The sequence below is a fragment of the Phacochoerus africanus genome, chromosome 4 (genome assembly GCF_016906955.1).
Source record: "Phacochoerus africanus isolate WHEZ1 chromosome 4, ROS_Pafr_v1, whole genome shotgun sequence".
Lineage (NCBI taxonomy): Eukaryota > Metazoa > Chordata > Mammalia > Artiodactyla > Suidae > Phacochoerus > Phacochoerus africanus.
The window spans coordinates 69,618,552-69,639,463 of record NC_062547.1 but is presented as its reverse complement, the minus strand read 5'-3'; the positions used below and the strand labels follow the sequence as shown (position 1 = coordinate 69,639,463).

At 54.8% G+C, this 20,912-nt stretch overlaps 2 protein-coding genes across 12 annotated transcripts; both read left to right on the top strand.

Annotated features, from left to right (window-relative positions):
* The first annotated feature begins 403 nt into the window (after positions 1-403).
* Positions 404-7,227, top strand: S1PR5 (sphingosine-1-phosphate receptor 5). Of its 8 annotated transcripts, none has more exons than XM_047777034.1 (3): positions 2,632-2,691; positions 3,929-4,045; positions 4,882-7,227. In XM_047777034.1, the coding sequence occupies exon 3, from the start codon at positions 4,900-4,902 to the stop codon at positions 6,094-6,096; it is 1,197 nt and encodes a 398-aa protein (XP_047632990.1). In that variant the 5' UTR covers positions 2,632-2,691; positions 3,929-4,045; positions 4,882-4,899; the 3' UTR covers positions 6,097-7,227. The 8 variants fall into 8 exon arrangements, with proteins under 8 accessions (XP_047632995.1, XP_047632989.1, XP_047632990.1 ...); XM_047777037.1 differs by lacking the exon at positions 2,632-2,691 and adding an exon at positions 2,995-3,443; XM_047777039.1 differs by lacking the exons at positions 2,632-2,691; positions 3,929-4,045 and adding an exon at positions 404-789.
* A 3,506-nt stretch (positions 7,228-10,733) lies between these two features.
* Positions 10,734-19,714, top strand: KEAP1 (kelch like ECH associated protein 1). Of its 4 annotated transcripts, none has more exons than XM_047777029.1 (6): positions 10,734-10,853; positions 12,925-13,610; positions 15,694-16,379; positions 17,938-18,143; positions 18,421-18,597; positions 19,009-19,714. In XM_047777029.1, the coding sequence occupies exons 2-6, from the start codon at positions 12,972-12,974 to the stop codon at positions 19,173-19,175; spliced, it is 1,875 nt and encodes a 624-aa protein (XP_047632985.1). In that variant the 5' UTR covers positions 10,734-10,853; positions 12,925-12,971; the 3' UTR covers positions 19,176-19,714. The 4 variants fall into 4 exon arrangements, with proteins under 4 accessions (XP_047632985.1, XP_047632987.1, XP_047632984.1 ...); XM_047777028.1 differs by lacking the exon at positions 10,734-10,853 and adding an exon at positions 11,147-11,267; XM_047777030.1 differs by lacking the exon at positions 10,734-10,853 and adding an exon at positions 11,275-11,403.
* Positions 19,715-20,912: the final 1,198 nt, after the last annotated feature.

The following is a 20,912-nucleotide window of genomic DNA, read 5'->3' as shown; positions in this document are numbered from 1 at the left end:
TCGGACCTCCAGTTGGAGACCCTGGAAAACATGACTGCTCTGGTCTCTGGCCATGGGCAAGTTGTCAGTTTTATCTGCCCGCAGCCACATCCATGCCTCAGGACTGGTTGGAGGAAGACCAGGCAGGGGGGAAATGGGAAGTCCTGCCCTCTGACTTTCTGGATGGGAGGGGGCGTGAGGGGACTGTAGAAGGCCTTTTGCTCTTTCAGAGGCAAGGACACTGCTCAGTGAGAGTGGGTGCAGATTGGGTGGGGTGGCCCCTGTGGGTGAGAGCCCTGGCAGCAGAACCTGCCAGGCAGGTGTGCTGGCCCAGGCATGCATCGGGCGGGCGGGCTGTGGCAGAGGCCAGGGGTGCCCTTCCCTTGGGAAGAGACCAGGAAAGGCTTGGGGAGCAGGGGGTGCAGGCATGTTGGGGTGGCAGTGGTGTCTGGGGCTGATGGGGCCTGAGCTAAACCCTCTCCTAATTCCTCCTCTGTGATACTGGTGGTGACCAACAGCAACTGAACTAACATTTACTGAACTCTCACCTGTGTGTCTGAGCTCTGTTCCATGTATTCCTTCTCAATAGCATCCCTCAGAACGGCTGCTGTCATCCATTTTACAAATGAGGCCACCATAGCTCAAAGGGGGCGACACTTATGCAGAGTCCCAGAATATACTGTAGCTGAGCCTGGCTCCAAACTCCAAGCCCTTAACCTTCACTCCAACACTGGACAGAGGGATGGACGGGGTCACTCTTCCTAGAGTTCGGCGGCTAGGGCAGAGACACAGAACATGCCAGATGAATAAGTAAGTAAATAATCAAGGTAATTTCTTTTCTTTTCTTTCTTTCTTTTTTTTTTTTTTTTGTCTTTTTAGGGCTGCACCTGCGGCATATGGAGGTTCCCAGGCTAGGGGTCTAATCAGAGCTGTAGCCACCACCTTATGCCAGAGCCACAGCAACGAGGGGTCCAAGCCGTGTCTGCAACCTACACCACAGCTCAAGGCAACGCCAGATCCTTAACCCACTGAGCGAGGCCAGGGATCAAACCCGCAACCTCGTGGTTACTACTTGGATTTGTTAACCACTGAGCCACGAAGGGAACTCCAAGGTAATTTCTTTTCTTTTTTTTCTTTCTTTTCTTTTCTTTTTTTTCTCTTTAGGGCTACACCAGTGGCATTTGGAAGTTTCCAGGCTAGGGGTGGAATCGGAGCTACAGCTGCCGGCCTAAACCACAACCACAGCAACTTGAGATCCAAGCCATGTCTAAGACCTATACCACAGCTCAAGGCAATGCTGGATCCCTGACCCACTGATCAAGGCCAGGGGTTGAACCCGCATCCTCATGGATACTAGTCAGATTCGTTTCTGCTGCGCCACAACGGAAACTCCTACTCAAAGTAATTTCAGATGGTGCTAACTCCACATGAGGTTGGGGAGGAGGGGGACACATCAGGGAAAGCCTCTCTGAGGAAATATGAGCTAGGAAGGTCTGGGGAAGGGTTTTCCAGGCAGGCAGATCCCCAAGTGCCAAGGTCTAGAAGCATGTGAAGAACTGGGTGGGGGAAGCTCAAAGAAAGTAAGGCAGAGGGAGAGTGGAGATATACAGAGGAGAGATGCTCCAGGGCCTTGTGGGATTGGGGCGTTTACTCTGAGCCCCATATGAAGGCATGGGAAGGCCGGAGGCAGGACAGGAATATGATTGCGTGTGATCGCATGCATGAGGTGGCATGAGTTGGGGGTGCTGGGCCTGGGACCCATGGCCGGAAGAGCCCCCTTGCACCCTGTAGGGGCCCGTGGGAGGTGAGATTGCCACTGCCTGGGAGGTGAGAAGCAGCCACTTTCCCACCCTGGGGTGTGGCTTCCCCCTATGCAAAAGGGGGTCATTGATCCAGAACAGTCTATGCACCAGGCATGGCCCCCACCATGTTTGGGGAATCTACAGGGCTCTTCCCAGCAGGCTTTTCCAGGAGGCTGTGGGGTTGTGGCACCCAAACCTTATCTCAGCCCTCCTACCCCACTTGGGCTTCACTGTCTGTTCTGCTCCCAGTATGTTTGTTGGAGCAGACCGGAGTGGTTCTGTTTGGAGCCCCAGGAAGCCCTGAAGGCCTGGAGGGGGATGTGACCTGGCCTGGGTGCCCCACCCCCCGCCCCAGGGGCACCCCTTCAATCCATTCCCAGCCTGCGGCTCACAGTCCCTGGGACGCCCCCACCGTGGCCGGCAAAGCCTGAGGCGGCCAGAGCAAAGGGCACAGTTCTGGTGAAGGTCATTGCAACCAGGCCCAGCCCCCCCTTCCACTTCGCGTCTGCTGGTCTGAGGGAGCTTCCCAGGCTGGAAGCTCCTGGGAACTGGGGGTGGGGGTGCGGGGCCAGCTGGGACTGGCCCGTTGGAGGAGCGGAGGCCTGGGAGAGGCGTGGGAGAGAGACAGACTGAGAAAGACAAAGACAACGACGGAGAGAGAGGTGCACAGAGACAGGGAGAGACTCAGAGACCAGAAGAGAGACACACACAGAGAAAGTGAAGGAGACATTCATTCATTCATTCATTCACTCACTCACTTTCTCAGCGGCTACTTATTCGGCACAGGCTTTGTCCCCGGCAGAGTCCACGACAGACGCAAATCCCTGTCACGGTGGGGCTGACAGTCCGATGGGGACACAGCCCAGAAACAACGATAACGGAGTAAATCGCCTTGTCGGGAGTGATAAGGGTGAGAGAGACTGGGTGGGGGAAACAGGAACTTGGGAGCCAGTCTCCTTATCTGGGGGAGGGGACGGTTCCCACCAGAATCTGGTCTGCGCCTGCCCCTCCCCCACTTGCCCCAAACTGGCGGTGGGAGCGGGGAGATGGGGTGGGGCCTACTCCCGGAAGCCGCTCGGACCTATCTGCTGGGGGGGAGGGGATGCGCCTACCTCTGCCCCTGCGAAGCCCCCTCCTAGTTCGGGGTGCCAGGTCCCTCCGCCGACGGGGCGTCTTTGGGGTGCAGCCCAGAAGGTTCAGTTGTAAGGTAGGTGGAAAATGGGGAGGGACCAGTGCCCAGGGCCGGAGGTCAGATAGGACCCCTCTACTGGGGAGGGGGAAGGGGAGAGGCTCAGGTTGCGGCCTCCAGGGTGAAGAATCCTCCCCTTCGCCTGTCCCGGGGTCCTCCCACCGCGATGGAGCGTCCCCCCACCGCGATGGAGCGTCCCTAGGAGGCGGCTCAGGCCCGGAGCGGGGGAGCCGAGGGCTCGCCGGTGCCAGTCGCCGCCAGGGTGCGTTCCGGTGCCGCGGCGGGTGGCACAGGCTGGCAGACACAGGCTGGTAGCCCGGGCCCCAAGAGGAGGGGGCAACTACTTGCGAACGCCAGGGCTCGGCGTGGCGCCCTGTCCCCTGTCCTGTCAGCTCCAGCCCCGCCCCTGAACGCGGCCGCTCACTCGGGTCCAGGCAGCGGGACCGCTGAGGGCGCACCACCTGGGCGCAGGGGTGAGTGTACAGCACTGGGTCCCTTTTAGGCGCGGGGCTCAGCCTGCTGGAAGGGGGTTACCCTGGCCACTACCCTTGCCCCCTTGCGTGGGTATCCCGGGCTTTTCCCAGAGGCCTCCTGGGAGGGGAAAACCGGTGACTCCGAGAGTGGACGCGGGACCCGGGTTGGGGGTGGGGGCCACCCGGAATCTCCCGGCCTCACCCTCTCCTGGCCTCCCCACTGCAAGTTTCGCTGCCTCAATTCTGCCTCCAGGCAAGCCGAGGCATGGCGGGCGGTGCACAGGCTGTGAGCCTCTGCGTAGCGTCCCCAACCGAGCGAGGATAACCTGTATCAGCGTGCATTTGATGCCTCCCGTTCCCCCAGCGTGGCTGAGTCTGTGACTCCTTGTGAGTCTGTATTTGCGCCTGGCTTCCTGTGTGCAACTGAAGCCGTCTGGGATGCATTTGTTTCTGCCATGTCCGAATAAGTCCGTTTCCCTTTCCAGGCCGGTGTAGTTGTAATTCCCCGGTTTCCTCATCGGAGTCCTGCTATTGTGTAACTGTTTCTGCGTGGATGTGTTTGTGTGGGAACATGAAAACCTTTGTGCCTGCTTCTATGTGAGGTACTTCTTTTGAGCCTCAGCTTCCTCCTCTGTGAATTGGGACTAAGGGAGAGCTGTCAAGGGGATGAAAAAGCCCAGTCGCAGATGGGAGGTATTATTATACTTTAATGACATGGATGCCTTCTGCAAGAGTCTGTCTGTGAGGTGTGGATCCTGTCTGCCGCCACCAGGCTCTGCCTCAGCAAAATGGCTGGATAGGCTCAGCTTTCTCACTTGGGGTTCTGCGGTGGATTAAGGGGGGGTTCACAGGAAAAAGCCCTGTGTGCCCTGGGGCATATATTTGTGGGTGCTGGGTTCCAGGCTGGGTGTGGGTGGAGGCTGTGAAATTGTGGCCTGTGAGACTAGGCATGAGATCCCATTTGCGTGTGGCAGAATTTAATTCTGCCTCTGTGGCTCTGCCCATGTGTAAGTGTATTTTCGTGTTTCCTTGATGGGGTATAACTGCGAATTTTGCCCTAGTTTGTGACTCTTTGAGTACATGTCTTTGTTGGAATGTCACTGTATTTGTGTGTCCTTTTCTGTGTGTGATTGTTTCCATTTATGATTAATATGCCTCTGGATATGCATGCTTGTGTGTGAATTATTAGTGTTCCTTTCTTGTGGAACTGTGTGCTACCCTGTCCGTTCGTGATATTTGTGTGTGTCTTTGTGTTGGCCTGTCGCCATGGACGCCCCCCTTCCGTCAGGAACTCTTTCTGGGCCCCTAGGCATCCTGTGGGATTCGTAATAAGGGGTTAGGGTTCCCTTACCAGGTGAGGACCACTGCCTGTGCCCGCCTCCGCAGGCTGTGGTGATGGTGCCTGCCAGGTCTGACCTTGCACCCAACCTCTCCGCAGCTTTGGGGCTGGAGGCCCATGGAGCCGGGGCTGCTGCGGCCAGCGCCTGTGAGCGAGGTCATCGTCCTGCATTACAACTACACCGGCAAGCTCCGAGGTGCGCGCTACCAGCCAGGTGCGGGGCTGCGCGCCGACGCCGTGGTGTGCCTGGCCGTGTGCGCGCTCATCGTGCTCGAGAACTTAGCAGTGCTGGTCGTGCTCGGACGCCACCCACGCTTCCATGCGCCCATGTTCCTGCTCCTGGGCAGCCTCACGCTGTCGGATCTGTTGGCCGGCGCCGCCTATGCAGCCAACATCCTGCTGTCAGGGCCGCTCACACTGCGCCTGTCGCCCGCGCTCTGGTTCGTGCGTGAGGGAGGCGTTTTCGTGGCGCTCGCCGCATCGGTGCTGAGCCTCTTGGCCATAGCGCTCGAGCGCCTCCTCACCATGGAGCGCCGAGGACCCGCGCCCGCCGCGCGTCGGGGGCGCACGCTGGCGCTGGCCGCCGGCGCCTGGGGCGTGTCGCTGCTCCTCGGGCTACTGCCGGCACTAGGCTGGAATTGCCTGGGGCGTCTGGAAGCCTGCTCCACGGTCCTGCCACTCTATGCCAAGGCCTACGTGCTCTTCTGCGTGCTCGCTTTCGTGGGCATCCTGGCCGCCATCTGTGGACTCTATGCACGCATCTACTGCCAGGTGCGTGCCAAAGCACAGCGCCTGCGGGCGCGCCCTGGGGCTGGAGAGGGCACCTCCACCCGGGCGCGCGGGACGCCGCGCTCGTTGGCGCTGTTGCGCACGCTCAGCGTGGTGCTCGTGGCCTTCGTGGCATGTTGGGGCCCTCTCTTCTTGCTGCTCTTGCTGGACGTGGCGTGCCCCGCGCGCGCCTGCCCCGTGCTCCTGCAGGCAGACCCCTTTCTGGGTCTGGCCATGGCCAACTCACTTCTGAACCCCATCATCTACACATTCACCAACCGCGACCTCCGCCACGCACTCCTGCGCCTCATCTGCTGCGGCCGCCGCCCCTGCTGGGGAGGCTCTGGCACCTCCCGGAGCCCGGGGAGCACCCTTGGGGCTTCTGGCGGCCTGCACTGCTGGCTACCTCCCGGCATGGACCGCAGCTCTAGCCGCTCCGAGCGCTCGTCGCCCCAGCGGGACGGACTGGACACTAGCGGCTCCACCGGCAGCCCTGCCGCGCCCATAGCGGCCCAGACCCTGGTACCCCCGCCCGCTGCAGACTGACGCCCTTTGGCCAGCCGTTGCCCTCACTAAGAGCTCTTTTGCCGACTTCCTTCCTTCCCTTCCCTCTTTCTCTCTTTTTCATTTTTGGCCTCCCCGCGGCATATGGAGCTTCCAGGCCAGGGATCAGATTTGAGTCGCAGTTGTGACCTAAGTCACAGCTGTGGCAACGCTGGATCCTGAACCCACTGTGCCAGGCCGCGGGTCGAACATGTGTCCCAGCACTCCCAGGAGGCTGCCGATTCCGTCGCGCCACAGCGGGAACTCCTCGACTTTCTTTTTAAATTAAGGAATTTATGGGAAAAGCCGCTGAAGATGGTGGAGGCAGAAAAGATGGAAGAAGATGTATTTTATTGACACTAAACCTCGAAGCAGTGAAGAAAACAGACAAAAATCCTTGCCTTGTGGAATTGATATTCTGGTGGTGGACATAGACAATAACGGAGTGAAAAGGTACGGAGATAATTCCACGGACAATATAGTGATGCAGTGGTGGTCAGGGAATGCCTCTCTACAGAGGTGGCAACAGGTGTTATGACTTGAGATGGTCACTGTCCTGGGAATTTCTGAAGGATGAGCACTTCAGGGTAGGGTTAACAACAGGTGCAAAGGGTCTGAGGCTAGAATATGTGTGTTCTCTGAAAAGTAAGGATCCCAGTGTGGCTGGAGCTAGGATGGAGAGGGAGAGTGGGAGGAAACAGAGGCAGGGAAATAATGGGGCAGATTTTGCAGGGCCTTATGGGACAGGGGGATTTTCTTTTGCTCTGAGTGAAGTGAGATTCATGGAAGGTTCCAGGCAGAGGAGAGACTGAATTTGGTCCAGATGTTTACAAATGCCTCTGGTCTTTGTGGGGTGGGGGGCAAAGCTAGGAGAACAAGGTGCCCTGGACTGACCTAGGTGAGTGATGATAAGGCCTCAGACCATGTGGATTCTTGATAGATTTGGGAAGTATTGGACCAAGTTACTGAGGCATTGGTGTGAGAAAGGAGTCAAGGACAGCTCTTCACTTTAGAGGAGAGCCCAAAGACAGGGCACCCCAAAATCGACTCTGGGAGACTCTGGGAGACCAATCCATCTGAAACAAAATTTCTTTGAATGTGGTGTCCTACATAAAAAATAAAAATATAATCGGATTATAAGAGTGATTACAGTTTATTGTACCTGGCTAGTTGCTCCACAGTGCTAGGCCCAGGACATGCCTTTTTCTTACCTTTACTGCAACTTTGCAAGGTAGATTTTCCTCACCCCCATTTGATAGTGAAACTCCAAGATCTACCTTGCCCAAGTGTCTTAGACAGGATATTAGCCCAGGTGGTCAGGCTCCGGGCATGAGGAGGCACAGGCCTGATATCTAGCCCCTCTGGAGCAGTCTGTCGAGGCCAGGTTGCCCCTCCCTCCTTTAAGGGTCTTCATTCTCGACGGGGGCGATGCTAGGGCCCCATTTGTGCCCATAAAAGGCTTCAGGAGCGCTGGCCGAGGCTTCCTGCTCTCCCCAGCCTCCAGCTGGCCGCAGGCACATTCCTAACGTCTGCGCCCTGGGGCCCGCGGAAAAGGGGCGGAATCCGGGTGGGAGGTGGGAGTAGGGGGTGCGGTCTTCGGGCTCAGGTTGCGGCGCGCCACCTGCCGGGAAACAGCGAAACTGCAGGCAGCCGCAAAGATGGCTGTGTATTTCGGGGCCACTGACCCAGCCTGTCATGCTGAGTCCCCGTGGGCCACACGCAGGCCGTCTCTGCAGGCAGCACGCACGGGGAACCAACCTATTTCCTGGAACACAAACACACTCAAACCTAGGGTCACATCCCAGAACTGAACCCAGTTTCCCACCTGGCCTGGTTCCCCTATTCCCAGGGTCCGGTAAACTTCCAGAGCAACCTGAGACACTTACCCCACTGTTCACTTGTTTGCTGGTGTGACAGCAGATTTACTCACTTTCTCACATTTTACAAAATTCAAAAAGCACCAATACCCCCTCTTGGATGCATGCACTGTTGGGATGCATGCACTTCCAGAGCTATTCTGTGGATAAATGAGCTGAAATGGAAATACATTTTCTCTCTTTTTACACAACTTTAGCATTTCTCTCCACTTTGTTCACTTAGTAGTATATCTGGGAAATTGTTACACTTTTAGATTTTATGCTGTGTTCATCAGCTCTGGCTGTCATGACAAGCACCATAGCCTAGGTGGCTTAAACAACCAAAATTTATTTCTCACAGTTCTAGAGGCTCGAAGTCCAAGACCAAGGTGTCAGCAGGTTTGGGTTCTGATGAGAGCTCTCTTCCTGGCTTATAGACAGCTGCTCTCTCGGCCTGTGTTCTCACATGGTAGAGGGAGAGTAAGAGCAATTTCTCTGGTTTCTCTTCTTAGAAGAACACTAATGCCATCATGAGGGCCCCACCCTCACAACCTCATCTAAACCTGATTATCTCCCCAAATCTCCATCTCCAGATACCATCACACTGGGGATTAGGGCTTCAATATATGAGTGGTGGGGGAAGGGGGCACGATTCAGCCTACAGCACTTTTTTTTTCTTTTTAGGGCCACATGTGAGGCATGTGGAAGTTTCCAGGCTAGGGGTCATCAGAGCTGCAGCTGCCAGCCTATGCCACAGCCACAGCAACTTGGGACCCAAGCCACATCTTTGAACTACACCACAGCTCATGGCAATTCGGGATTCTTAACCCAATGATCGAGGCCAGGAATCGAACCCACATCTTAATGGATACTAGTTAGGTTCTTAACCCAATGAGCTACAACAGGAATTTCACAGCACTTACCACCCCTCCACATTAAAAAAACAAACAAACAAGGTAAACATTTATACAGCAAATGTCCTGCTTCTATTCACTGGCTGCCATGGTATTTCACAACATAGACGTCCCACCACTTATTACACTAAGGCCCTAGGGACACCTGTGTTGAGTCCAACACTTTGCCTTTATACACAGTGTTGCAATAAACATCTGTGTACATACATCCTCCTGCACATATGCAAGGGTACCTTGGATAAATATCTACACGTGGCACCCGCTGGATCACAGGCCTTGTAGGTATTATTTTGAGAGATAAGAAAGTTTCCTTTGTGCCTTGAGGAAAGTATTCAGCAGCTTTGTTATGGCGCCCTCTCTGGAGCTATCCAGAAGCGCATCTTCACACAATAGGAGGGGAAGGAAGGGCGTGGAATTAATCCCAGACCCAGACCAGGGACCTTGAATCTTACAGGTTTACCTGGAGGTAAGTAGAATCCTTTTTTTTGGGGGGGGGGCGTCATTGTCTTTTTAGGGTCGCACCAGCGGTATGTCGGCATAGGGAGGTTCCCAGGCTAGGTGTCTAATCGGAGCTATAGCTGCCAGCCTACAGCACAGCCAGAGCCATGCCAGATCCAGGCCGCGTCTGCGACCTACACCACAGCTCACGGCAACGCCGGCTAGGGATCGAACCCACAACCTAATGGTTCCTAGTTGGATTCGTTTGCGCTGCGCCACGATGGGAACTCGGAATCCTTTCTTAGATCAATATCTGTACCGCCTAGTGTTTCCCTGTATTCACTTAGTTTTCTGTTCTCTCTCTCTCTCTCTCTCTCTCTCTCTCTCTCCCCCTTCCTTCCTTTCTTTTTTTGCTTTTTAGGGCCGCACCCATGGCATATGGGGGTTCCCAGGCTACGGGTGGCTGGCCTACACCACAGCCACAGCAATGTCAGATCTGAGTGGCATCTGTGACCTACACCAAAGCTCAAGACAACCCAGGATCTGTAACCCACTGACCAAGGCCAGGGATCAAACCTGCGTCCTCATGGGTGCTAGTCAGATTCGGTTCCGCTGAGCCAGGACAGGAACTTCTCACTTAAGTTTTCATATAGATGTACTCTTAAAAAAAATTTAAATGCATTTATTGAAGTTACCTTTATATCACAGACAGCATAAGTGGTAAATCAGTATCACTTGCCATGAAGAATAAAAACCCATATTTTATTGGGCGCAAGTGTTCTTATTTAGTATTCCAGATAACCTAGCAGGTAGGTGCGTTTATTGTTAACATTCTTATAGGGAGGAAACTGAAGCCTGGAGAGGTTAATTAAGCTACAGGCCCACCCGCACAGAGCTAGAGTGGCAGAGCTGGAGTTCGTATCTCCGCCCGAGAGCTTCACGCTCTTTCAGATTGGCGATAACTAAAAAATAAAGACAATGAAAATTCAAGTGGGTGGACAATTCTAACTGGATCCTGCGCTGTCTTAATGTGAGGCCCGCGCCCTGTGAAATTAAAGGGAGAAAGAAGAGCAGGTCGTGGACAGCAGACACGCACAGAAATCGACAAAACTAGGCGGATGGAGGGGACTGCGAGGGGGGTACCGGCCAGATAGGCTTCGCGGTGAGCCCTCGCCCGATGCCCAGCTCTATGCCCACGGGCGCCGAGGCACCTGCGGGAAGGGCGGGGAATCGCGACTCCTTCCCCGCCGCGCCCTCTCCGCCCTCTCCCCGCCTCCTTCCCGGGCGTCCTGAGGCTGCCCCCCCCCCCACTCGACGGCCGCGACCCCGAAGGCTGAGCCACCCCAGAACCAAGGCCCCCCCCGCGACGGCGGAAGCGCCCGCGGGCCTCTCACAAGGAAAATTAGTCGAGAGCCGCCCCCGGCCGGGCCGAGGCCCTTAGGGCTTCCCGGAAGCTCGGTGAGCGGGTGGCACCACGGTGCCCCAGAGCCGCCGCCGAGCCCAGGCTTCCCCACCTCGTAGGGAGAGCGGCGGAGGCTACGCGACGACCCAGGTGAGCGCGGCGGCAGCGGCGGCGGCGGTGAGGGGTGCCCACTGATCCCTGGTGCGGGGACGGACTGGGCCTCGAACCTGGGGCTCTGATTCTCTGCGGCTCCTACCAAGAGTTTGGGAGCGCCGAGCGCTGCGGTCATTGGCCCCGTCGCAAAGACCGCTGTGGTCGCCGCGCTGAGGCTGCGCAGCTGGGCGACAGCTAGCGTGGGCGGGGGGGGGTGGGGAGCGGCCCCTCCGCTGTCCCCGCCGCTCGAGGAGGCCGGGGGCCGCCGAGACTTTTATTCTGACACGGCCGGCGCCCGGCTCTGCTTAGTCATGGTGACCTGCGCGCGTTCCGCACCTCCCCCCTGCACGCTGCGATGGAGGCGCCCGGGCCTGGGCGACGGAGGCGGAGCCCGAGAGCGGCCATGGCGGGGTGAGTGAGGCGGCCTGCGCCCGGGCGGCGGATACCGTGGGCCGTGAGTGCCCTGCGGCCGTGCCTGGGGGCCGGAGAACTGCGCGTTGCGGGCCGGTCGCCTCGGGATTCCCGCGGCTCCGCGGAGGCCAGAAGGGTGCGGTTCGAGTCGGAGCCTTTTGTTGGACGGCGCAACTCGCGGGGTGGCCCGAGAGCGACAAGCCGAGCCAAGGGCCCAGGGAGCGCCGCTCCGACCAAGGCCGGGGGATTCCGGGACGTTGGGGGGGCTTGGTCTGCGCCCTGGGGCTAGCAGTGGAGAGGCAGCGGCGGGGTCACTTCCTCCCTTCTCCAGGCCTTGGCGGCTCAGGCAGGACATGCGCAGTCTCCCACTTACCGCTTCATGGGGGTGGCGGGGGAGTGCCCAGGGCCCAGGGGGCACCGTTGACCGATTGGCCCATGACCAAGAGGCCGGCCTGGGCCTCAGCTGGGGAGAGGCGGCCAAGGCCCGGTGGAGGAGGGTGATCTGGCTGGCAGGCACACTGGAGTGGGCAGTCAGCCAGCCATAGCTCATTGACCCCTGCACGGTGCCAGATCCCAGGCAGAGAGGCACAGGAGAGGGTGGGCACAGCCCTGACCTACACGGGGCTACCTGTCCTCAGAAACCTGGGGGCTCAGGGCCAGACGGATGGGCCATCCTTCAAGGAGGAAGCAAAGGAGCTCATTTCAATTCTTGACAAGTGCTGTGATGGAAATAAAGCAGGGAGGAGGTGATTGAGTTGAGCCCAGAGAAAGATGAGTTAGAGAAACTTGGGGAGCCTCTTGCAGATTCCCTCCTCCCTGAAGGACTTTTCAAAACACAGCTCCTGCCCTGGCTGTCGAGTCTCCACAGGTTTCTTGGAAACCCTTCAGTAGTCATTATGCTCATTATACTCCTTACCGATTTTTCAGATTGCCTGTCATTCTGCCTCTGAGCCTTTGTACTTGCTCTCTCTCTGCCTAGAAAACTCTCATCCCACCCCTACCTCCTTCATATGTTCACCCCTCTTGTCTCAGCACCAACAGAGGCCTGGAATACCTGAGTTAAAGTAACTGCCCTCAAGTCACACTATCACAATGCTGCTGTCATTTCCTTCAAAGCCTCACTTTTTGCTCAAGTCTTGCTTATTTTACTTATAGCTCCTCCATTCCCAAGTGTCAGCTCCAAGGGAGCACAGTGTATGTCAGTCTTACTCACTGCTGTGTCCCTGGTGTCTAGAACTGTGCCTGGTAGTGGTACACAGTAGATGCTCAATAAATGTTGGTGAGGTGAATGAAGGAAGGAGATGGATATGCCCTAGGAAGGGAAGGACCATCCGATAACTGGAACAGAATGAGCAAAGGGGACAGGTGGACAGGAGCTGATTGTGAAGGGCTTTGCCAGCCATTGAAGAGTTTGGTTTTACTCTGTGCCACAGGGCTTGGCGGGGGGCAGTGTTGGGGGGTTTCTGAGCAGGGGAGGGACATCATCTGACCTATAATATAAGGTGGACCCTTGGGCTGGTGAGGCCATGGGGCAGTTAGCACAGATGGACACTGCTTCACTTGGGCTTGGGAAGGAAAACTGGTCTAGGAGTTGCTTTATTTTAGAAAAGGCTTGGCCCCAGGCCCTGCCCGCAGCCCTGTGCTCTCCCTCCTCCAGGTCTCTGAGTGCCAGTGGTGGTGTTGTCCCTTGTCATCTGGAACCCCATGCAACCGGAACCCAGGCCTAGTGGGGCTGGGGCCCACACCCAATTTCTGCCCCTGAGGTCACAGCGCCCCGAAGGGGCAGGGGACACGGTGATGTACGCCTCCACGGAGTGCAAGGCTGAGGTGACCCCCTCGCAGCACGGCAACCGCACCTTTAGCTACACGCTGGAGGACCACACCAAGCAAGCCTTTGGCATCATGAATGAACTGCGGCTCAGCCAACAGCTATGCGATGTTACGCTGCAGGTTAAGTACGAGGATGCACCAGCTGCTCAGTTCATGGCCCACAAGGTGGTGCTGGCTTCATCCAGCCCTGTCTTCAAGGCTATGTTCACCAACGGGCTGCGGGAGCAGGGCATGGAGGTGGTGTCCATTGAGGGGATCCACCCTAAGGTCATGGAGCGCCTCATCGAGTTTGCTTACACGGCCTCCATCTCCATGGGTGAGAAATGTGTGCTCCATGTCATGAATGGTGCTGTCATGTACCAGATTGACAGTGTGGTCCGTGCCTGCAGCGACTTCCTGGTGCAGCAGCTGGACCCCAGCAATGCCATTGGCATTGCCAACTTCGCCGAGCAGATTGGCTGTGCCGAGCTACACCAGCGTGCCCGAGAGTACATCTACATGCACTTTGGGGAGGTGAGTGAGGGCAATTGACATGGATCCAGGGCTTGGGAGCAGTGTCTGAAGAACCAAGGACAGATGGGAGCTCATTTCTTTTTGAGATGTGAAAGGTCAAGGCAAGGAGCTGGAGAAAAATGGGGTTCTGAATTCTTACTCTACACATCTTGGGCAACTCTGGGGAACAGCTCAAGAAAGTGAGGCCTTCATAGGTCCCTGGGCTCCTGGTTTCTCTGGGGTCAAAGATGGGGACAGGGTGCAGTGAGTACGTTGGCATTTCCACACTGGGGTGCACTGAGCAGGGCCCGACATTTCAGGCCGTCAGCAAATATTTATTGAACAACCATGATGTGCTGTAGACCGCAAGTGTGACCCTTAGACATGTTTTCTTTGGTCCGCACAGTGTTGTCCTTACACTATTCTTTGTTTCATTTTCATTTTTAAGTGGAGGAAGTTGTGAACAGAAAAAATAAGTGCTTATCGAGCACTTACTATGGACCAGCCTGTTCTAAGTGATTTCCATCCTTTAAATCACTGAATCTTCCCAGCTATCAGGTGTGTGTGCTTTGGAATGCCTTCCAGGACATTTTCAAAGTCTTCCTGTGGCTGGGATCAGCTGGGGGTGGACACTACCCTGGTCTCCATTTCTTTCCTTTACTCTGCACCACTTTTGGAGTTGACCAGATGCCCCAAGGACCTAAGGCCTATGGCTTCCAGGGAGGTGGCCTGAGAGCAGGGCTCTCCCACTAGTCTACACAGCACTGGTTTCAAGGGATTGCATGGGCTCGGGGTACCAGAAAGGTGAGGACCCACTGATGTGGGGTAACAAATTATTTATAGAGACTGGGCCTGACAAAAAATATTTGCCCTGTATACCCTAGGAGTAGCCCTGCTCTGAGATAGTTAGTAGTATAACCTCCCTTTTAGGGAGGAGAAAAACCCAGGCACAGAGTGTTTCAGGTATTTGCCCAAGGTCCCACACTTAGAAAGTACTGGGCCAAGGAGTTCCGTTGTGGCTCATGGTTAACGAAACCCGACTAGTATCCATGAGGATGCAGGTTTGATCCCTGGCCCCACCCAGTGGGTTAAGGATCTGGCATTGCTGTGAGCTGAGGTGTAGGTCTCAGACACAGCTCAGATATGGCGTTGCTGTGGCTATGGTGTAGGCCGGCGGCTACAGCTCTGATTCAGCCCCTAACCTGGGAACTTCCATATGCTGGGAGTGCGGCCCTAAAAAGACAAAAAAAAAAAAAAGAAAAAAAAGTCCTGGACCAAAATTGCAACTCAGGCTACTTTCTTCCAGCCTGAACCTTTTATTTATTTATGTTTTGGCCCCATCTACAGCATGCAGAAGTTCCCAGATCAGGGATTGAACTGTACCACAGCAGCAACCTGAACCATAGCAGTGACAATGCTGGATCCTCAACCTGCTGTGCCAGCAGGGAGCTCTCTGAACTTTTTTACGTAGAATGTTCTATTGCTATTTCCTTTTTTTTTTTTGTCTTTTGTCTTTTGTCTTTTTAGGGCCACTCCCACAGCATATGAAGGTTCCCAGGCTAGGGGTCTAATCGGAGCTACAGCTGCCGGCCTACGCCACAGCCACAGCAATGTTAGATCCGAGCCGCATCTGAGAACCTATACCATAGCTTACGGCAATGCTGGATCCTTAACCCACTGAGCAAGGCCAGGGATCGAACCCACAACCTCATGGTTCCTGGTCGGATTGATTTCTGCTGCGCCACGACGGGAACTCCGCTATTTCCTTTTTAGCCAGTCTGCTCTTTTGTAAAAGTAATTTCATTTTTTACAAAGGGTAATGATCTCAGAGTTCAAACACAGAATGATACTAAACCATATGTGATACCATGTCTTTGCCCATTTACCTGAGTACTTATGTACTACATGCCTGGCATGTTTGCATTAACTCATTTAATCCTCACAAACTGTGAGGTTCAGACTATTTAAAATGCCCATTTTACACCTGAGGAAACTGAGATTGACAGAGGCAGGTTGAGTGACTTATCCAAGATCATAGCACTGTTGAGGGGATGGCAAGGGAGAGAGACATAGAAGTCAGCCCGTCGCACAATGCCCTCTGCAGGTGGCCAAGCAAGAGGAATTCTTCAATTTGTCCCACTGCCAGCTGGTGACCCTCATTAGCCGGGACGATCTGAATGTGCGCTGCGAGTCTGAGGTCTTCCACGCCTGCATCAACTGGGTCAAGTACGACTGTGAGCAGCGGCGTTTCTACGTGCAGGCGCTGTTGCGGGCTGTGCGCTGCCACTCGCTCACGCCCCACTTCCTGCAGATGCAGCTGCAGAAGTGCGAGATCCTGCAGTCGGACTCCCGCTGCAAGGACTACCTGGTCAAGATCTTCCAAGAGCTCACCCTGCACAAGCCCACACAGGTGATGCCCTGCCGAGCGCCCAAGGTTGGCCGGCTCATCTACACTGCCGGCGGTTACTTCCGCCAGTCACTCAGCTACCTGGAGGCCTACAACCCCAGTGATGGCACATGGCTCCGGCTGGCGGACCTGCAGGTGCCCCGTAGCGGCCTGGCAGGCTGTGTGGTGGGCGGGCTGCTGTATGCTGTGGGCGGCCGGAACAACTCACCCGACGGCAACACCGACTCCAGCGCCCTGGACTGTTACAACCCCATGACCAACCAGTGGTCGCCCTGTGCCCCCATGAGTGTACCACGAAATCGAATTGGGGTTGGGGTCATCGATGGGCACATCTATGCTGTAGGTGGCTCCCATGGCTGTATCCACCACAACAGTGTGGAGAGGTGAGTGGCGGGGTCAGGAGGGGTGGGCTCCGAGGGTCCTGCTGCTAACAGGTCCCATGCCATTGGGATCTAGGGGTTCCCTCCCCGCTGTTGCTGACTGCTTTTCTCTGTGCCTTGCCTTCAGGGAGTGGAAGCCTCAAGGTGAAACTAAACACCTGAGAGATTTTTTTTTTTTTTTTGCTTTTTAGGGCCATACCGGCAGAATATGGAGGTTCTCAGACTAGAGGTTGAATCATCAGAGCTGTAGCCGCTGGCCTATGCCACAGCCACAGCAATGGGGATCTGAGCTGAGTCTGTAACCTACACCACAGCTTATGGCAATGCTGGATCCTTAACCCACTGAGCAAGGCCAGGGATCGAACCCAAAACCTCATGGTTACTAGTCTGATTCATTTCCACTGCACCACAATGGGAACTCCACATCTGAGAGATTTATGATCGTGACCTTGGATGATGTGTCTGGGCCTGGAAACTGTTCATGGGGCCGTTACAAGTCCATACAGCAACTTTGTGCAGATTTGGGGAAAGTCTCCTCAGTTTGAAATTGTTGTAATAGGCTAATTTTGTGAAAATGTAACGCCTCACTGCTATCTGTCCAAAAATTGTTGTTATGAACATATGTCTGAGGCCTGCTATTTGGAAGGTGCCCCCATAGATTTGGTGCCCTTGTGCAGTACGCAGCCTGAACAACTGTGCATGGTGACCCTGTGTTTAGAAGCTGAATGTTTTGGGCTTTTGACTCTTGTGTAGCCTAGACCTCTGCCTTTTTCTTTTCCAGAAGTGTGAGCCAGGTTACCTTCTCACCTGAAACATGTTAAACTCCCCAGCTGTCCATAGGATATCTGGCATTGGTGGGTTTGGAGTAAGGCCAGGAGTGGGAATTTTTAATACACGCCTCAGACAGAGGGCTCTAATGTACATAGTCTTTGAATAGGACAATAAGATGATGCATCACCCTCAGCAGGCCACTTTCAAGATAAAAGGGGCCCTAGGAATTATTCTAGGAGCACAGGCCTGAACTGAAAATGCCCCAGCCAACTGGGATATATGGTCACTCCATCTTTGAGCATCGTAGTTTGAGAATAACCATGCCAGGCTGTAGCCATGTTGTTAGAACTGGGGTTCTAGTGTTTGAGAAGGCTGGATCACACCCCAGCTCTGCCACTTCCTGGGTGACCCTGGGCCTGCCACTTCACCTCTCTGTGCCTCCGTCTTGTCATCTGTGAAGTAAGGGACGATCATGAGGACTGACTTCGCCACCACACTGGATGGTCTTTGGTGAGATGACACACGTAACACTCAGTACAGGGCCTGGCGGTGTTGTGATGGAGCCATTGGGGTCCAGCAGATGTACATGTGACCTTGAGCAGATGGTGGCTATGAACCTTAGTTCTCTTATCTGGAGAAGGGACCTACTGATAACTTGTGCCTGAGGGAATCCTTGTGAGGATTAAAGAGTTCAAGTGCCTGGGGGCCTAGCAGAATATAAGTGGGGGGGGGGGGTCAGTGTTCCTGGTTAGCAGTGGTTGCTGTTGTCACTGTTATTATGTCCTTGCAGGTATGAACCCGAGCGGGATGAGTGGCACTTGGTGGCTCCAATGCTGACGCGAAGGATCGGGGTGGGAGTGGCTGTCCTCAACCGTCTGCTCTACGCAGTTGGGGGCTTTGATGGGACAAACCGCCTCAACTCAGCAGAGTGTTACTACCCAGAGAGGAATGAGTGGCGAATGATCACACCCATGAACACCATTCGAAGTGGGGCAGGTGGGCGGGGGCTTCAGGGAGGGGAGCCAGGAGACACACCCTCTCACCCCTAGGAGTGAAACTTGGCCAGGCCACTTGTTTCAACCTTGAACCCTGTGGCACACACAGGAGAGCTAGATTCTGAGAGTCCAAGCTCCTCTCTCCCAGCTTTGTTTTTGAAGGTTTCCTCAGAAGAGGGGAGAAGGGAGAGGGGAGGGTCCCCCCCACCCGAAAAGGTGGTGGCCGGGGCACCCTAGGCCAGGCCCTGGAGTCACCCTCTCTGTGTGGTGTGGTTTAGGAGTCTGTGTCCTGCACAACTGTATCTATGCTGCGGGGGGCTACGATGGTCAGGACCAGCTGAACAGTGTGGAACGCTACGACGTGGAGACAGAAACGTGGACTTTCGTAGCCCCCATGAAGCATCGGCGAAGCGCCCTGGGGATTACTGTGCACCAGGGAAGAATCTATGTTCTCGGTGAGGCCCTGGGAGTGGGAGTCTGGGTGGAGAAGCCCACCTAGCCTCATCTTTTAGGGGCAGGCTCAAATCATGGTGGGAAAGAGTTCCAGTTGTGGCTCAGTGGTAACAAATTCGACTGACTAGTATCCATGAGGATGCAGGTTCAATCTCTGACCTCACTCAGTGGTTTAAGATCCGGCTTTGCTATGAGCTGTGGTTTAGGTCTCAGACATGGCTCGGATCCCGTGTGGCTGTGGCTGTGGCATAGGCCAGCAGCTGCAGCTCCACTTCGACCCCTGGCCTGGGAACTTCCATATGCTGTACCTGTGGTGCCCCCCCCCCTCAAAAATCCTGGTGGGAGGCTTCTCGTGGTTTCTCCCTTTCCCCAGCCTTCGGAGGGACTGACCATCCCTTTTACTCTTCTGGCAGGAGGCTATGATGGTCACACATTCTTGGACAGTGTGGAATGTTATGACCCAGACACGGACACCTGGAGCGAGGTGACCCGCATGACATCCGGCCGGAGTGGGGTTGGTGTCGCCGTCACCATGGAACCCTGTCGGAAGCAGATTGACCAGCAGAACTGTACCTGTTGAGCCACTTTTGTTTCTTGGGCAAAAAAAGGGTCAGATCAAGAGTATTATCACTTTTGTATCAAAACAGGGACAAAAGAAAAAGCTACAGAGCAAAGGCTTGTCCTCCAAGATAGGAAGCTGGGATGCCTCAGTGTTAAAACGACAACTCCAAAGGCCAGAGTGGTCCCAGGAATGTCTGGGAGAACCTGCCTGGGAGGTGGGTGCAGGAAGGGCGGGCCCCCGGAGAGAGGCCCCCAAACCCACTACCCCAAGACTGGGCCTGGGTCCTACACCAGCAGCCACCACCTCCCTTTGGGATGAAAGCAGGTGCCGAGGACAGACTGGTTTTTTTTCCCTGCATCTCTGTGTTTGGTTCCTTGAGGCCTGGGAAGGAGCCAACTGAGGCCTCAGGGGCTGAGGCCCCTTCCTGCTTAAGGACCCCAGGGACGGGCCTGTACATAGAAACCACTGGATATCGCTGCCCTGGACAGTCATTTTGTTGATAAGTAACCCTGTAACTTTCCAATGAAAATAAAGAACAAACTAACTAGTGTCTTCCACTGGAGCTCTCAGCTGGAGGTCTTGAACCCCTGGGGGCAGAAAGGACTCTTCCTCTAAAATGTACTGAAGTCTTTGATTTCGGGCTTGGATTTGAAACCAGTTTGTTATCTCTGCCCATTGAACTTTTAAATGTAGGGCATCTTTCTCCCCATAGGCAAGCCACACAGGGCTTGCTTTGTCCATCACTTAGCTGCTTTAAAGACACCTACCTAACTCCTTTACACATCTCCTAGGGCTCCCTGAGGTTAATTTCACATATGCACAGTGTATATTTTCACAGTTAATTTTTTGGCCATGCCCTCAGCATGTGGAAGTCCCCTGGCCAGCAGGGATCAAACCCGAGCTCCTGTTGCAACCTGTACCACAGCTGCGGCAACACTGGATCCTCGCTGTGCCACATGAGAACTTCCTCACAGTTAATATTTTAAGGCAGACCATCCCCACATGCTTCCCAATTTGTTGAAAGTCTATCCTTATGCACTTAAGTAACATAGACTTTTATTTTATTTGGGTACCTGGATATTAAAAGGACAAAGGGATTCTTGGAAATTGACTTAGGCAGAGGGATCAATAGTCTGGTTCCTTATGAACAATGTGTGTGAAGGGAGTATGTGGCCTGGATCTTTTCTTCTGCCAATCAACTCTCTTCAAGCTCTGGGAGTGGAGAAAAGAATGCAGTATGGTCTCAACTAGGGTATTTCACAGGTTCTTCCAAATAGCTTAGAGAGGAAGCATTTGATGCCTGCCTTGCCAGGGAAATCCCCCTACGTCCCATCGCTGCAGCTTCGCTCAGTTCACCTGGAGGCTGTCTTAGCCAGCCCAGTTCTCTGATCCTCATCCTAAGGTTTTTATGGAACAAGAAAATCTGTTGGCTGCATTGAATGGATGGGGGAGGACTTGCAGTTGTAAATGTATCTAGATAGACCTTTAGTGTCTACAAGTTCTTGTGTTTGTTTTTTGCTTTTTAGGGCCACACCCGTGGCATATGAAGGTTCCCAGGCTGGGGGTCTAATCGGAGCTACAGCTGCCGGCATACATCTCAGCAATGTCAGATATGAGCCGTGTCTGCAACCTATACCACAGCTCACAGCAATGCCGGATCTTCAACCCACTGAGTGAGGCCAGGGATGGAACTGGCAACTTTATGGTTCCTAGTTGGATTGTTTTTGCTGTGCCATGATGGGAACTCCATTTCTA